Genomic DNA, 18,210 nt, shown 5'->3' on the forward strand with positions numbered 1-18,210 from the left:
GGAAAGGTAATGCAGATTGATGTAAAAAAAAAATATGCAATATACTCACGTTAATTACTAAACCATAAAAAAAAACTCAGCTTGTCACTTTGGAAGAAACAACTTCTATACAGGTGATGAAATTCTGTATTTGGCAAACAAGGTATTCAAGCAGACAGAAGATAAAGAGTGAGCCTGTTTGAGTGATTATTTGATTTGCAATTTAGTGCTTTTGTCATCAATTTAAAAAGAAACAAAACAAAGCATCTGAGCGAATATCCCATATTTTTAAAATTACTATATATATCATTGGCCTATTAAATTACGACATTTGGATGTGTTTTATATTGCTGCGTATACTGAGGGTGAGAGATGATAGTGCTGAAGTGTCTGCATCTAATGAAAACATAACACCTTCTATTTGGTGGCATGGCTCACTGCAGAAAAGCAACATATCACTGTCCTAAAAATGGCCAGCAGGAATAGGAAAATGAGCTACTGCTCATTAAACCTTTTATGTAAAAACATGATTGCTAATCAAATATTTATTACCCCATACTCTCACATTCTACTTTCTTCTTCATTTACACTTCATCCTCTAGACCCTTTAAGTATCAGGTTTACAGTTGCCTTGTATGTCGGTGGGTTTTTTGATATTGTGAAAGGATAAACTTGTGACAATGATAATTTAAAAATATACCTAAAATATATAAGTGGCTGTGGGAGGAAAAAGAATGACACAGTTAAACTACATCTGGTTATTCTGATTGCTAATTGAAAGTAATATTTAAGTTATTAGCAAAACATAAAGCATTTACTCAAGCTGAAATTTCATCATTCTTGTGACAACTGAAAATCAAATCTATTACAAGGAAAGCAAAGTGCATGCCTCTATTTTCGGAAGTGTGTTATTTAGTAATGATCACAGATTTCCCTTAAAGAAAGGAAAGATGCCTTTAATATTTGATTTCATTGTTATGAAGTTTGCCACACAGCCACTTCATATAAATTGAATACTAAAGATAAATATTACCCTAGCCAAGTATCTGATTAAAAGCCAACAAAATAGCTGTTGCAAAAATTCTGGGCTAGCATGTGTTAAGAATCTCCTAGTGAAATACCACATAACCATTTAATTTTTAATTTGTATAGTGATAATTATCGCAATATTTGTACAATGAAGCAAAAAAGTTACAACATAAGACGTTATTTGAAATAGAAAAGCATTCTTCTTCTAATCATGCAGCAAAAGATCAACTGAACCTATTATTTTTGACAAAGAAATAAGAAAATCAAAGAAAGCACTGACAATTGCAACAAGACTCTAAATGCAAATTAAAATACTTCAGACAAAAGGCTCGAAGGCAAGTGATTCTCTCATTGAGGGATGATTTTCACTTGTCTCCAGGTGTAACATTATGTGCACTGATGGGCTGATCAACAGAACAGAACTTCTCCCCAGCTGTAATCAGGAGTGATTGATGCTTGGGACAAAAAAGTTGATTATCATGACAAGTCCACTGATGCAGAGAAAATAGGCTATTCTGGGGAAAGGATAAAACCTGTTCAGAGACTACCTTCTAAAATCTCCTAAAGAATAAAAAGAAACATTTATGCCCACCCAAAAAGAGCTAACATAAATGAATTCAGTACGTTTACTATGCATCTGTATCTACAGTTATTCCACCATGACACAATGAGACCTATAAAAACCCCAAACAGAATAAACCCTTGCATTTTTTTAAATCACGGTTTGAGATCAACTCATCGAACAATTATATATATGAAAGTACCTGTATGGTCTACTAGTAAAGCACTTCCTCAATTTGAATACATGTTTTGAATTCATAATCAAGCTTTTAAAGGCCATGGGGGAGTAAGGTGTAACTGCCATACTGGATTATTTCCTGAAAAGAAGTCAGTCCCCTTTGGCCATTTTAAATCTTTCAAGATTTTACTTTCGATTGAGATTAAAAAAAATGCACGAGTGAGGGCAATGCATCCTCAAAGGTATAGTTCAAACATATGCTTTTTTACTCCAATATAAAGCTTTTAAAAGCAGGTATTGGGTTGCACCTCCACTCCTTCAGAGGATCAGACTCCCAGCTGCTAGCCGTGATGTGAGTATATACACAGAATAGCAATATCTCCAGAGACTGTAAAAGACAGGAGAAGTGACAAAAAGAACCAAGGAGCTGAAGAAGTCAGGCCTGGACGTTCTGAAGTGGAAATTGTTTACATCGGGGCAGTTATGTTTAATAGTAATTCTCACAAAAGGAAATACTATATTTACTACAAGAGGTGGCCGCACAGATACAGTGAAGAAGAACACATCACAGGTACCCCAGGGAATGCAATTTTACTGACTGTAGAGACAAAAACACCCTAAGTGTCCAGAGTTAGTGTAAGATTATTTGAAAAGATTTTATAGCTGTTGGAATAGAGTATAATTAACCAAAGCCAAGTAAAAGAGTGACTTTACTTTTAATACATTTTTAGAAGAAATTAGGGGTTTTTTTTATTAAAACAATTTACATCGTTTAACTCATTTCGATGGAGATCTTTCTACATCAGAAAAAAATGCACATTTTCTTAACTATGTGCTCTTTCTGTGCACCGGACTTTGACATATAGTCCTGCCTTTTCCTCTTTTCCCAGTTCTTCCTTATGTCCTTATCAGTGCCTGAGAAAGTGAGCCAGAAGGAGTCACTGGTTGGGACTAAAAGGAGACAATATTTTGCCATTTTTATAGTGAAATTCGTTAACTGCACCTACTAGTCGTAATCCAGAATCTCAGATTCTCTACTGTATACATTTTTATTTTTTTAAATAAATCTATAAGGAACAAGTTACAACAGACCAAACAAAGATAGATTAAGATTGCACAGCAAAGAGTTTAAAATTCATCTTTCGTTTTAGTGATGAGTCACTTATGGAAAGTGGTTTCTGTAAAGATTCCCTATCAGAGTTCATAAATTTCAATTGTTTATTAGAGTTGACTGATTCACTTCTCAAGTTGACTGAGGAAGCTGACAGGCAAACCGCCTCAAGTACAATAAGTGTATGGCAAGAAGTGATAAAGCAGAGGTTTCTCTCCTTGCAGTTGAAATGGGCAGCCTTTTTCATGAATAGAATATGAAAGAATAGGAAGAGAGACTTATTTCCCCCCTCCCTCCTTTTTACTGTCTATACTTTTTATACTGTCTGTGTTTTTTCCTGGCTATACTAATTCCCTTGCATACAAAATGGTCTGTTTCCTGCCCCCTGTTATCATCTTTTCTGGTATATTCTTACATACTAATTTAATCATTTCTAAGAGAAGGAAAATTTCTGAAGTAACAAGCATGATGTGTTCAAACACAGGGGTGAGGTGCTTTTATTTCTGACTTTCTCTCTTATTAACTACTCTCACCTTTGCCTTTCTTTCCTTCTTCTTCTGCTCTCTGCAGTTCTGAGATCATGTATACCCAGCAGAAGTTAAAAGTTGGACCCAAAAGGGCAAATACTGCAACCATTCACTTTGATGCCAAAAGCAGAAAACTTTTAAACCCATTTATCTCCATATTCCGTAGTCAGAATATTGGTCATTAATCTTTTGCAAATTATAAACAACACTATCAGAGAGAGCCATGCATATTCGCAGATCATTTCTAACAAACTCCAGGAATTTTCAAGAGATGTCAAACCACCTGCATAATTGGACTTGTTTTATCAAAAAAAAAGTGAGTGCTTTGAAAATGAAATAGCCTGGTAGAATGAGCAAAGAAGCCAGAGTTGACAAAGGTGAATTTAAAAAAGTCTAAGTTTTACATGATCTTTAAGTCCTAACACAGCAACAGCTGCTGATCAGCTGAATGTTTAATCTCTCCAGGATCATGTGTCCTATACTGACTCAGTTCAGTTGACATAGATATTGGACATTTCTCCATAAACTCTGCTTGAGAAGGGACCAAGCAGCTGGAAGCATTACACTTTGTTTTCTCCTGGATTTACAGAATAGAATAATTTAAGTTGTAAAGACCCTTAAAATCATCAAGTCCAACCGTTCACCTAACACTACCAAGTCCACCATTATACCATGTCCCTAAGTGCCACATCTACATGTCTTTTAAATACCTCAAGGGATGGTGACACAACCACTTTCCCAGGCAGCCTGTTACAATGCTTGATTTAGATACTCTCTCTTCAACTAGCGTTGCTGAATGAGGCTGGAGAGTGAATTTTGAGAGGAAAGTGTAAGTCTTTTATTGTGAATACAACCGACACGAAAGCACCCCATCTCTCCCCACCAGCAACACATTGAGTAACCAGCTGACATCAAAAAGCATGCTTTCTTAAAGATCAATAACTTAAAACTTTCCTTCTTTCCTACTGCCTTCTTGTCCTCAGATAATGCTTCTGTGAGCCTGATACCTCTGGGCTGGTCCATGTCCTACAACAGTACAGATTTTCTAGACAGGATAAGTTACTTTCACACAAGAGAGGACACAGGCACAAGGATTAGTGAAGAGTTCATGTAGAGAGCTCCATAGCTCACGGACCACTGAGAGACTGCTTACAGCAGTACTGAGGATCACCCAAAGTATTCAGTTTGTAGGCAATGCTTAAGAGGCAAGGAAATATCCACATCAGTCAGGGGGACTCCAGTTCAAATACCTTCGAAAATACTGCAAAGCTACATAACAAGGTGCTGTGTCAGATATGAACGATTTCTGCTTCTAGGTTGATAGGTGCATAAAAGTACTGTATAGAAAGTGAAAAGTTATGGAAAAACTACTTTATACAACAAAAAGGATGATTTATACTTTTATTAAGAATTTTAGAAATGTTTTAATTAACTGCAGGCTATGTGGAATCCACGGCTATTGTTCAACCGAGCATTCTGGATTTTGTAATTTATAAATTAAGTTACTTATTTCCTCATGAGAAAAGGTTTACTCGCAACCATTCGAAAGAAAAACAAACAGCTAACATAAGACAGAATTGAAATAAAAAATTAAGATTATTTTCTTTCAAAATACAACACACAGTCAAAATGAAAAGTTTAAATTCTCCAGTACGGCAAAGACCAGACCTGCACAAGACCTGACTGCAATTCATATTACAGCCTTTAAAACTGTGGTCTAGGAAAGCAGAGACAATGTTTCTAAAATGTGCAGGCTAGGCCTATAAAAACAGACTCCACTGAATATCCAACTGGGCAAATAATACCCTAGTTCGTTTTCAAATCTGTCATGTATGCACTGTAGGTGCAAAATATTCTGTGATACTTGGTTAGACTTCTGGAATGCCAGAAAGTCACATATCTTGAGTTATTTTTTAGCAATTCTTTAGGGTTTCCACAATGTGTTGATACAAATGCCAGATATTCCATGGAAATCTCTGAACTAATCACTTTCTGTGATTACTTGTGACTTTTTCCAGTGAACCCTATAAACTGGTATCTCTGGAAAAGCATCGACCTATGAGTGTATTTCCATCCTGACTCAAAAAAAACCACAATAGTTTGTGCTTTTATTTACTGCACTTGTCAGAATTCCAGACTACTTTCTCCAACTGGTGAAGATAATTTTGGACTGCAATCCTGAACATGCCACCTTCCATCAAGTGCCTGCCACCCTACATCTAGGTGTTATCCACAAACCTGGTATATGTACTCTCTATCCTGTCAGGTACATTGTTGTTAAAAATTTAGAGTAGCAGCAAGCACGAAACAGACTCCTGCAGATCCTGACTTGTAGTGGTCTTTTGTTTTGACAGGAAACTGTCAGCAACTACTCTCAGTACAGTTTTTCAACCTGTTGCGCAACCAACTTTTAACAATTTTGCTTGGACCATATTCCCCTACTTACCTTACAAGATTGTCACATATGACCGTATCAACCCTTATTAAAGCCAAAATATATTACATCTATTTATTCCCTATTATCCATTAGACCAATTACCCTGTCAAAGGAGAAAATTAGATTGGTTTGACATGATTTTTCTTGACAAATTCATGTTGGCTGTTTCTTATCACCTTATTATCCCCTAGGTGCTACAAATTGGTACTTTAATCATTTGTTCTAGATACCAAGCATAACCTAAATAGAATATAAGTCCTCTGGTCCTGCTTCTTTCCCTGTGAAAGTTAGAACCATAATAAAATCTGGTGGAGCTATATTATGTCCTTATCCTCAAAAAAATCCTTTACTATTCTTTTACCAGAACAGCATTTTTTGAATCCTGACAACTTCATACAGTTGAACTATGCATCGGTTCAGCAGTATCTTACAGACATGAAGAAAAAAAAGTTAAAACTCCAACAAATAAGGACTCCACAATGAGCATTCAGCTCACAATTTTCAGAATATTATTACTGTTGCTATTCGAGTCAAACAATAACTTCTGGCTAACATATTTGGAAATATTTTTACAATGTATCATAATGGAATTCAAGTGCTATGAGTACATAAAAATGCTGCCCAGCCTTTCTCTAAAGGCAAGATGGATTATCACTCAGCCATTTGCATTAAATGAGAGAGAAGAGAGAGATAGATCTCTTTGCAAAAACGGACCTTGTTAAAAAGAAACTGTCAGTACTTTGATGAAGTTATTGAATTAGAACTGTGGGCAAAGGAAGATCAAATATTCAAGACAGGTGATTAAAAAATGAGGAAAATTTGGTAAGCTCTTTTTTCTAAGCCATGGGCTTGTTTGGGGTTTTTTTTGTTGCTTTTATTTTTTTCTAATGATCTCTCATGTTAACACAGAATCTACTCCTACAACTACCTGTAGGCACATGAGTTGTCCTACTGAAGTCAGCTGGACTTCATTTTACAGGGTGTTTTTAGCAGATATTTAATGTTTACTACAAAGCATGCATTTAATAATTCTTCTGAACTGGTGTAATAGCTCTCAGCAACTGCCAATATCTAAATGGCAACTCACACACTTGCAGCTAAGCACATACTTAAATGTTTTGCCCTGTGTTGGATGCACAATGCGAATATAAATGTTATGTATAGATCTCTCTCAAGGAAGAAAAGATAATAAAATAAAAATCGCTGCTTGAAATGGACCCCACAGAACCTACCTCTGCTGTTCCAATGTTTTTTCTCAGCATGGAGAGGCTTCGGTTACTTGCTTATTCCTCCCTTCCCTTGTGTGAGAAGATTTATTTTAAAAAGAAAAACTGAACACATAGCTGTCATGAAGATTTATAGATAACTCCTTTAGAAAGAAGCTAAACGATTTTAGACTATTGTACTACCTTTTCTCATTTTTCTTTGAAACCTAATTTTGATAGTATGTAATTAGAAAAAAAGCTCTTCTCTGAAAGAAATCTGTATCGAAGAGGAGAAAATTCTGTATTCTCTGCAAAAATGAAAAATCTCGCAGACCAGTTTTATTGTAAACATTTTCATAATACTGCTGTGCAGTAGGTAAATGGAATTTCTATTCATTACTCTCTGATAAATCCTATCTCCAGCATCTAAAAATAAAGACGAGTTGGTAGAACAGCCACAAAGCCCTAAGTTTCTGAACAGGAAAGCTATTTATTGTTGTTATGGTTTCAAATCATGTTCGACAAAATATGATGAAAATGAAAGGTAGGAATATTCAATAAATGAAAACTTTTTCATAACGATAACAGACAAAAACTACAATATGTGTGCTTGCCATTCATACAGCAGAGCTATCAAAAAATGATAGCTAATAGCTTTTTTTCTAAAAAGCAATCTTTCCTTTAAGTCTCAACATTAAATCTTTAGTTCAGCACATTTTTGCTTCAAAAACTGGTGGACATTCAGAATTACCCAAGCAACTGAGGAACTTAGTTCTGCCTCTTCCCCTCAAATTGCAGAAAAGCATTTCTAAACTGCAGTGGAACTCTGACTACTTATCATTTCTTGAGACGCCTCAGCAGAGCACTTTGTGATTTTCAGTAGTAACAGCTATGCACTGGAATGAGAAGAGGCCATCAAAAAGATATCCACAAATCTCTTCTGTGTGGTAGGGAAAAGGGGCAGAGATATCATACCAGGTTAATCACTGGAAGCATTTCTATCATATTCTCTCCATCAATCAGCAACACTGGAGTTGCTTTAAAAATTAACGTGAATATTAGAAGTGGAAAGTGAAAGATACTCAGCAAGAAGGTCTCCTCATTCCATAAAGTTAATGATACTGATCTACTGTGAGAGAGGGGAACATTAGAACAACCTTCTGCTGAATAGTGTGGACAAATTGCAGTACAAGCCTCTATCACTTGAAGGTGTGAAGGGACAACTAAATATCTGCTTAACAGATTTTCTTCCAAGAGTTTGCCCTGAACAGTCACAATGAATAGATTTCTTCTAAACCAAGTTTTTGTACACTGTAGATGACTTTGAAAATCGCCACTGCTTCTTCTCTCTCTCTTCTTTGAAATCATTTCTAAGAGCAGCAGAAAAGGAACTACGGGAGCATAGTACACCTCTGAGTAAGAAGTATCAGTGTCTACAGATATCTTGTTTGCTTCTGTGTAGAATTTTTCATTCAACATTTTATTCTGGGAAATGCCTAGCTCATGTCATCTGCAAAACTTTCCACTCCATGAATCAATCTGAGGTTGCGTATCTGCTCATGACTAAGTCATTTTAATGATATGTTCATCCTTTCTTTTGTCTGGATTTTTCTTCCGATTAACAAATGGTATACTCTTCTTTGAAAGGAGGTGTTTTCACTTTGGTATATAACACTGAGGTGTTGATATGTCCCTGCAGCTATACACTGTGTATGATTCAGCGAGACATGCTTTTCCTCAGATAAAGAAGAAAATTACAAGTGATGAGCTGGGCTGCTCAGTCAGTGGGATCCCACTGTGGCCCAGAAGTCTCTATCATCCCCTCAGCCATGAATGGCTCAGTATCCACAGTCCTAATTCTAGCATTTGGCTTCTAAATGAAGAGCCTAATTTGACTCTGCTATTGTTATCCGTGAGGGATATGACAAATCCAGAGAATGTATTACCCTTCCTTGCACTATTGTTTGAGAACGATGTCAATGCTACAAGAGGAAGATGTCCGTTCAGCCATGAACTAGAAAACCTGGAGTCATCAGTGAAGTAAGTACATGATGCTGACTGGTCTTGAAATAGTAACTGAGATCTTGTTAAACTTATTTCTAAAGAATAAGAAGTTGAAGGGAATGAAGAAAGCTGCATATTTTCATCTCTTGGTGCCAAAAAGTTTAAAGGTTCAATTAAGTTGTTTGACGACTTTGATAAATAATTGATAAACTAAAAATAGGAACAAAACTGTACATAAATAGCTGTCTACAAAGAAGCAGCAACACACAAGAATCATTCCACTTATTCATACGACTAGCATGAGGTAGGAACCTCATGGACTTTTTTGGGTTAGACCTCACCTTAAATTCAAATATTTTTATTCTGACAGAAGTAACATTCATATTTAAATTAGTAAAACAGGTAGTAACTGAAAGACATTTGGTAGAGTAAAATTAAGTTCCCACTACCGTATGCCCATCTCAAGAAACCTTCCTGAAGAGACTACAATAGCAGAAGACAATATATTGTACTATGTCAGGTTTGTCTGCACACACAATGATCCTGGAGAAGGAAATACAGGAAGCTAAATTTTAAGGAGGCTTTTCTGTGACAGAACAGGTATTACTTGGCAAGGAGCACCACAGTACAACTTCCTCAGGTAATTATAGGGGACGAGTTTCCTCTGCATGTAAGAGATAGCCTCTAGTACAGCTTGCGCTACTTCGTTAATGGAGGAGTGAGAGGATGTAGGTAGGAGGACAATTGACAAAAAAAATTACCTGCTTTTTGTGTTTGTTTTTTAAAGCTTGCACTGGCAGGACAGGAACATTAAAATACAATTCTGGTCTAGACAGAGATATTTGTTGTAAGGGTAGAAAAAGGAAGGTAGATCCACAAGGATTGTATCAGAATAACTTTTAACATTTACTGGCTGAAAAGAATGCAAATATAACCAGGACTGGTAGAAGAATTAGGACCCAGAAAATATTTCAGCCTTATTAGCAGTAATGGATCAATCTATTTTCCTATTTACACTCTGTGCAGCACCACTGAAGTTGATCTTGCAAGGATATATCCTCAGGGAAATCTGGCCGGGTGTATAAACACTACCAAATAATTGTGTTTATTGAAGCATCCTACAGCCTTTTCATCTGCTTGAGCCACAAGCTGAAATCACAGCGTTTCATTTAGGTTCAATTTATGCAGATTATGGCACATCCTAGAAGATAAGTACAAATTTTTAATCTGATACAAATTGATCGACTTACATCAGAATTAAATCTCAGCTGGCAATGTTGCATGATATGATTTGCTTTCTTCGATGAGGAAGAGGAACCCCAAATGTATGATTTATACAGCTTTTTGAATTGGGTCCATCTGTAAAGAGAGAGAAAAAAAAAGAAAAAGAAAAGCTTTTGCTGTTTCACTGTGTGCTATGTTCCTATAGTCTCAAAACAGATTCTGTATCATGCCATACCATACCCACCACTACTATTATAGTGTAATATAGTAATAGTTTTTATAGAAATAGTAATATTTTTTATAGAAAAATAAAACTATTATTTTTCTTTGAAAATGAGTATTTCTTCTTCATGCAGTTTTACAAAGAGGCAATACAGAAAGGAACAAAGAAAAGTGTCATTAGCTATCTTGAAATACATATCCTTGGTTCAATTGTGTATGCACCAGTCTCCCTTTGCTGAAGAAAGCAAAAAGCTGTAAATACTGAACAAGTTGCTCTATCAAAGCACCAATTTATGTTTTTTATATCATAGAAAAGCTAGCTCACTAAATGAAACAAGAATATTTAAAATAAACTTACTACAAAAGGATCAATGAACTGTGAGGGAATAGTATATACAAATAATTCCAGAATAACATACAATAGCTCAGTATTATGAAAAAATAATCATTTCCAGGAACCAATAAATTAATCTTTTCTATAAAACAACTTCTAAACCACCTATGAAAAATACAAATCCTCCAAATATTATTTCACTGCTGTTTAGCAGAAACTATTTTGAATAAATCCTATTTTAAGGATGATTTTGACTTTCATTAGAAGCATTATTCTGAACTATCCTGTACCAGAATGCTGATCTGGCAGTGTCTGCAAGTCAGAATCCTGTGAAAAAATGTACCATTTGGCACGAGAATTTTACACAAGCTACTCAAGAGATTTTACATGGAGGATCTGAAATCAACTTCCCCAAATTCCATTGGTCAAAATTACTTGTATTTCTTTTTAAAAGAGGCATTTGACAGCTATTTTTAAAATCTAATAATAGATTTACAGTAACTAGTAAAGCAACTATAGTTTTTATCTTTAAATTGTATTGTTAAAAATTCTCAGATTTTGATGATGCAAATACAACTAACCTCTGTGATAACCAGTATTCACACAACATAATTTGTATGTGTCTTGAGAAAACCACCCAACTTTTTCTGTGCTTTTGTCCCCATGATTCACTTTTTCTTGTTTGTTAGAAAGTGTATTTGATAAATAAAGAATCAGAGCTCTTCCCTTAGAGTAGTCAATTATCTCATGGCAGCTATAATGGTAGGCAGTCAGGGCCTCTATTGTGATGAATTCAGAACAGCTCACTACAGAAATTTTGCATCACCTGACAGCTGTTTAGTGTCAGATATGAAATAGGTCATTAAATAATTCCTGTGAAAAGAAATTCAGCTTGGTAAAAAAAAAAAAAAGGAACAAGGAAAACGGCAGAGCTTTATAGAAAGCTTTGGAAGAAATGCTCAGCTTGAATGTCCTCTTCAATTTGATGTGAAAGTAAAATATTTCATACATTTGTGCTACCACCAGCATAAGAGAACATGAATCCCACCTAGAAACTAGGGGTGTGTTGTGGTTTAGCTCAGCCGGCAGCTGAACATCGCACCACCACTCACTCACCCTCCCCCACCTCCAGGGAATGGGAAAGAGAATTAAAGAGAAAAGGGAAGAAGACTTATGGGTTGAGATAAGTAAAGTTTGATGATAACAATAATATAAAATTAAAAATAATCACGATAAAATATTATTAATAATATATGAATATACATAATGATAATAATAGTATATACAAACAAGTGATGCACAGTATAAACGCTGACTACCTGGTGACTAATGCCGGTCTCATCCTGGCAAAAAATTCTGAAACAGGTAAGACCTGACATCGCAATCCCGTGTAAGTGAGAGGCCCAAAAAGAGAGCGCGAGAGAGAGACAGCACTCCAAGAGACCAAGAGTTCGAGAGAGAATCAGAGATAGAGTCCTTGGAAGAGCCAGAACCCTTCTTCCAGGTTGACCCTCACTAGGAATGACATTGTATGATATGGCATGCTCCATTGGCCAATTTAGTCCTCAATCCTGAATCTAAATTCAAATCATAAGGGGAGTTGTGGATCCTTTGTCCCAGCTATGCTCCCCCCCAGCCTGTTGTGCTCCTGCACACGGGCAAAAACATGGAAAGCTGAAAGGTCCTTGAAGTCTCAGCACCAACTATAAACATCAGTGCACTATCAACATTCTTCTCATAGCGAATCCCAGATTAAAACCAAAACACAGAGCTCTTCTAGCTGCTAAAAAGAAAAACTAACTTTGTCCCAGTCAAAACCAGGACAGTATGCCACTGTAATGTAACCCCAAAATAACACTGATGGCTAAGGTCAGAGTATATCAAGCTCCAAAACACTACAGCATGCTGTGTAAGACTTTCTGCGGTGATCTATGTGCTAAGGGAACTCATTTTACTTAGTAACATGATCTTGAAAAAGCCCACAGTTCAAAAATACTATTGTATAGACCTGAAAGAACACCACCACATAGGAAAGTAAGTAGACAGTAACAGCTCTTCTTTTTTCAACTGCTCCACTACCAAGAAGTGGAAGCAAGAGGTGACTTCTTATGCCAGCAGAACCAATAGACCTGTAGTCTGTGATTTTCAACACTAAAGCATAACCTGGTCTTAACTGATGTCATTTGATTGCTGCTGAAGTTTGGAGAAATTTTCCTTTCACCACTGCAGGTCTAAATGTAGGGAAATCTCAAGCTCAGATATATGAATGAGTCAGGATATGGTAACAAGAAATTGTGCATTCTTTGATCCAGTATACCTTCACGTTAACCACAATTGTTAAATACTAATAGTTTAGCCTTCGATGTTAACATGTTAAACTCTTTCACATTATCTCTCTTAAACTCTTTCACATTACCTCTCAAGTGCCATAAGTTAAGAAAGCCAACAAAGAAGCTCTCTAAGGGTTATGTGAAAGGTACCACCAAGGTTCATAAGATCAAACAACTAACTTTTTGAGTTGGATTTACCCATCTTCACAGTAAGAATTCTAGCTCCAAATGAGGTTGGATTTCTGGGGGAACTAATGCTCACATATTAAGAGTGAGACAAATAATTTTTCAGAATTGAGAAAAATCATAAATGTGTGGAATAGTTGATCTATTTTGTATTGAATTTTATTTTGGTCTCATGGAAGAATGTAGTTGCTTTCCTAATCACTCCACAGATTGTCTCTTTTTTATCTGCTGATACAGAAATCCATCTGCACACTTCCCTTTCTCTTTCTAAAGATGCAGACTTCTAGATATACAGCTACATGGCCTTACTGTGAACTGGATGATTTGTGTTTGTGGCTCTAAATGAAGAAGTGTTCTGGATAGCCTCCAAGTCGATTAAGAAAAGCTGTTTCAAAGAAAGAATCCCTTCTCCACCAATTGCTCTTTGATACTGCAAAGCAGAATTAAACTTCAAAACTTAGTCCCAGATTGTAATAAAGTTGGGGCAAAATGCTGGAGTGGTATTTGACAATATTATTTTTTCCTGGAGATTTCATCTGGGAAATACCACCAATCCATAAACTTCAAATAAACATCCAAAAGTACCATATAAGCCTCCAGAAGTTTTATGCAGGAACTTTGAGAGAGGTAATAGGATATCAAGGTGCAGCATGATAAGCACTCAGTTCTCACAGGCACTGGAAGACAGAGAGGAGCCCTGCTGAGAGTCAGAGGAACAGAGACAGGCAGCTGATTGCCAGAAAATAGAGAGCAAGGATTGCAGGGAAGTATAAAGAGGGAGATAATATCACACAGCTGAGATAATCAGCAGTGGTGAGATACTTAACAGAATCTCCAAGCACTTCAAGGCTCGCTGAATGTTATTAATTACACATATAAATCATATTGTACCTTATGTAAATGGTATTTGCTTTCAAAATAAAAGTTATAATGATAAACTTTGATAAAATCTGCTTTTTACTCATTACTAGTGCTATATTGCAACCGCTGGGTTTTTATTTTATTTCTTAGATGCAACAGATTTTATTTGCTCCCACTTACAGTGAAGGACAGAGAGGCTGGAAATTCCCGAGAGATTATGATTCAGCTGTCAAAGCTGTGCAGGAGAGCAAGGTTTGCAAAAGGTTTACTTCCTCTTGCCAACTTATTTGCACTGCAAGTTGCAACACGAAAGGGCAAGCTGCCCTGTGTTTGACTTGTTTACTACCTTTTGCTTTTGTGCTCTCCAGCACTAGGTATCTCTTGCTATGTAGCACAGGCTGTGCCACACTTTTCCTTGTGCTCAGTCCAGGGATAGCACGTTGCTCAAGGTTCACTGTAAACTGCAAGGTAACTGTTAGTTTGGGCTATGAAGATAAATATGAAAGGTTTCATATTTCATTCAGTTAGTTTTTGTTTTCAGTACATGAAATGCACAGCAATAGTGTAATCTATTTTTTAATTATTCAAGCTGAAATTTGGGGTAATATGATATTATTTACTTTCATTGATCAAATACTGTACTTCTTTCCCAAGATCTTCAGGGGCTTACTAAAATTTCACAGAATCCAGGCTTAAACCAAGGGTGTTGCAAAAGTTGGTCCCTTATTCCATTTCCTTAGCTTTGACCTTAACGCTCTCGCTTGGTTTTGCTTGCTTGCTTCAAATTCAGTCTTGTCAGACCAATGACCTTAGCTGCGTTCTTCTTTGTTCTTGTGCTCACCATAGAGCACGAAAGAGCTCGTCGTTTTGTGGACTGCAGGTGAAAGGAGCAGCTGTTGCATGAACTTTTCTGGATGAAACATCTACCACAAAACCACCAGGAACTTTACCCAGGAGATCCCATGTTATCCTACCTGTCTGGGCAACTTCTCCAGAATCACCACAGGTGATATCCTTGAAGGCCTTCTGTAGCCAAGTCTCTATCTCATTACATTTCATTAAATATCTGCAGAAGGCAGAAACTGGGCTGGTAAATTTTACCTACAAAGAAATTTGATCTTTTGGATATGTAAATTTTACATAATTTCCACAAATAGCTACTAAGTGTTCTCTTTTTTTGGGTGAAGTTTTTTAATGCTGAAACTGAAATTCAAACACATAGCCCTTCCTGAATTTCAACAAATTTTTAATAGATATAATTTTTATTAGTCCATTTTATGTGACTTCTTATCCCAGAGGCATGAGTATGCCTAAGTTAAAAGCAACTACAACAAACTGAGAGCAAAGGAAAGCATGCATGTCTGATCTATAAAGGGTCAAATCACAAAAGGACATAAATCAAAAGAAGTTGGTTTTGTTGGTTTTTGTTTGTTTGTTTGTTTTTAAAATTGTGTATTGAAGCCAAGGGGCATGACATGAGCATTTCAAATGCTTGAAATTGGCAGTAAACTAACGGAATTGCACTAAGTTCTATTAAAAAAAAAAGCATCCATGTCAAAGGATGAAGATAATGTGGATACCCAGGCCCTGTTCAGAATATATCATGGGCCTAAACCAATCAAATAAAGAAAGCAAGTATTTTTACCTCAAAGCCAAAGAAATTAGCTGCAAAAGATTGACTCCAACCACTATGGTCCTATACTAAGTGAGCAGAAAAACAACTCACGTCATCAAAGTTCTCAGGAAAAAAATACTCTGGATCGTTTTAGTGCTAATTCACAAAAAAAAAAATATCCACCAAAAGACTGACCTCCATTACTCAAATAGATAAGTGAATTCAGTGACACAGCTATCAACACTTCCCAGAACTTCTTAAAATCCAGATGTTAACGCAATGCAATGTTACAATGAAAATAACATTAAAAGACTGATATTCTGAGTATGGTTTCTTATTGTAGGTCTGTATTCCTAAAAACATAATTTTTGTAGTTACAATTAACTAAGTCAAACAAGCACACTGTAATACTATTACACTTGCAGGCAAGGTATTAGTATTCCCATATATGAGTTGAGAAGGTCTTAATTGTAAAATCGATAAGAAATAAAGATAACACAGTGAGGATTCATTCCATTCATTTTCTTATGTTCCAACAAATGATGAAACTAATGAAAGCATTGGAAACAGTGTAAATCCTGTACCAACCACATACACAATGCCTTACCAAGCAAAAAAACCCCAAAATATTATCGTATCCTCTGGAGTTATACTTACTGGTGAACTTAATCCATTTTTAAAACTGCATGATGAATGCAGTTTTAACACCAAACATAAAACTGCCTACTTTATTATAATTGTGACATACTAGTAGAAACACTGAAAAGCAGTTAGTAAAGCTGTAGGAAAGCTCCTCAATCATGTAAAGCCACTGACATTTATAGTTGGGGGACTTTTTGAACCAGAATTTTCCCAGGGCATAATATGACAATTTCCACTTGAGAATTGAGCAGTTCCTCTCCAATCTCAGTAGCATCAAGAATTCACAATCATTTTCCCTGTAATGCTGGTCAACTGTACAGATGCAGCAATATTATGCTATGTTATGTTATGTTATACTATAATCTATGCAGAAAGTCTGATGTTTTGGAGGACTGCTGGACATTCAGCCTTATATTGCCTATATAGAGTGCCCAAATGGTCACTGTTCAGCTGAGTGGTAGCTCCTTCTTCTCCAGGAGATACTTGGCATCTACTGCAGCTGCACATTCAAGCTGGACAAAGCACATGCAACAAGTCTAAAACTTCCAGGAAGTAATGGACCCTCTGGGTTTCACACTTTGCAGTCGATTTCTGTATGCGCACATCCTTCTCAAACCTCTTGAAAGTATTTATCAACTGTGTATGTTAAAAAAAAAAAAAAATCTGTGCAGCACGTGTAGTAGATGTGGTGCTTTCCAGAAGTGTCAGTCCTATAACTTACAATCTATCTGACATATTCTTAATATACTGATGTCCAGGTCAGAAACAGCACAGTTCAACAACAGTTTAGTAATTTGATCCTAAGTATATTTGACATTCTGTATTTCCATAAGAAATACATCCCATTGTCAAGGCTAGCAGTCCAGTTTTTTTTTTTCCCAACTTCACGCTAATCTATGAATAAGAATCTTACAAACTAACCAAAGAACACAATTTAAAAGGAACGATGGGAAGACCTTAGTAAGAATAATTAAACACACAAAAAAAGAGAATGTTCAACAATATCCTGTTTTTATGTGCAAATAAAACAATATGATGTCAAATGGTTAAAAATACATGTTCTAGTTATGCTACCATGCATGGTTTATTCTTTTATAGCTAATTTATTCAGTATTGCCCTAGTAATTATGGTGAATAATTATGCACTGAATTGAACTCAGCATTACACATCTTTTCTTAGTGTCTACCCCTTTTCATGCACATAAAACAGAAATATTATTGAACCTACTTAAATATAAAATAAGTAACAAAATACCTACAACAACTACAATAATGCAATATTTACAGAATAATTACTTATCTTTAAAAGGTGATATCTAGCAAAAAGAAAGCTGTAGTCACTTCCCAAACAATGTAACTGGTTTATATAACTTGAACAGTGCCTCAGAAAAAGTTCCCAAAGTAAACTTTCTATTCTCTTGTTGAAATGTTATGAGTGTACTTTTTTTTTTTTTAAGGAGCTATTTGATTATATCAGTTGTCTAGTCACCTTTCTGAGGTGACTCTAATATTTCTCCCTTGCTTTCGTTTTTGTTATTTTTTTTTTATCATAGATTTTTCCGCTTGGCAATGAGATGCTGACGCAGCAGCAGTATTTCTGGCAAACTGCTTGAATATACAGAAATCAGTCAGAGCCAAAGGATTTGCATTCACAGCGGTATTGCACGGAAATACTGTAACCACGTAGAGAATATGCAAATCATTATACTCAGATTGTCTAATAATGGTTGTCATTCAAAAGACAAGAATTTGCATATGGTAAGGC

General features: G+C 35.9%; 1 protein-coding gene across 1 annotated transcript in view; it reads right to left on the minus strand.

Annotated features, from left to right (window-relative positions):
* Nucleotides 1-18,210, minus strand: part of ZNF385D (zinc finger protein 385D) — a 440,538-nt gene that overhangs the window by 87,750 nt on the left and 334,578 nt on the right. Inside the window, 3 exon segments of the mRNA XM_086614812.1 lie at nt 10,282-10,307; nt 10,310-10,369; nt 10,372-10,390. Of these exon segments, the coding sequence (XP_086470938.1) occupies nt 10,282-10,307; nt 10,310-10,369; nt 10,372-10,390 (105 nt within the window).

This window comes from Tauraco erythrolophus, chromosome 7 (assembly GCF_009769465.1).
Source record: "Tauraco erythrolophus isolate bTauEry1 chromosome 7, bTauEry1.pri, whole genome shotgun sequence".
Lineage (NCBI taxonomy): Eukaryota > Metazoa > Chordata > Aves > Musophagiformes > Musophagidae > Tauraco > Tauraco erythrolophus.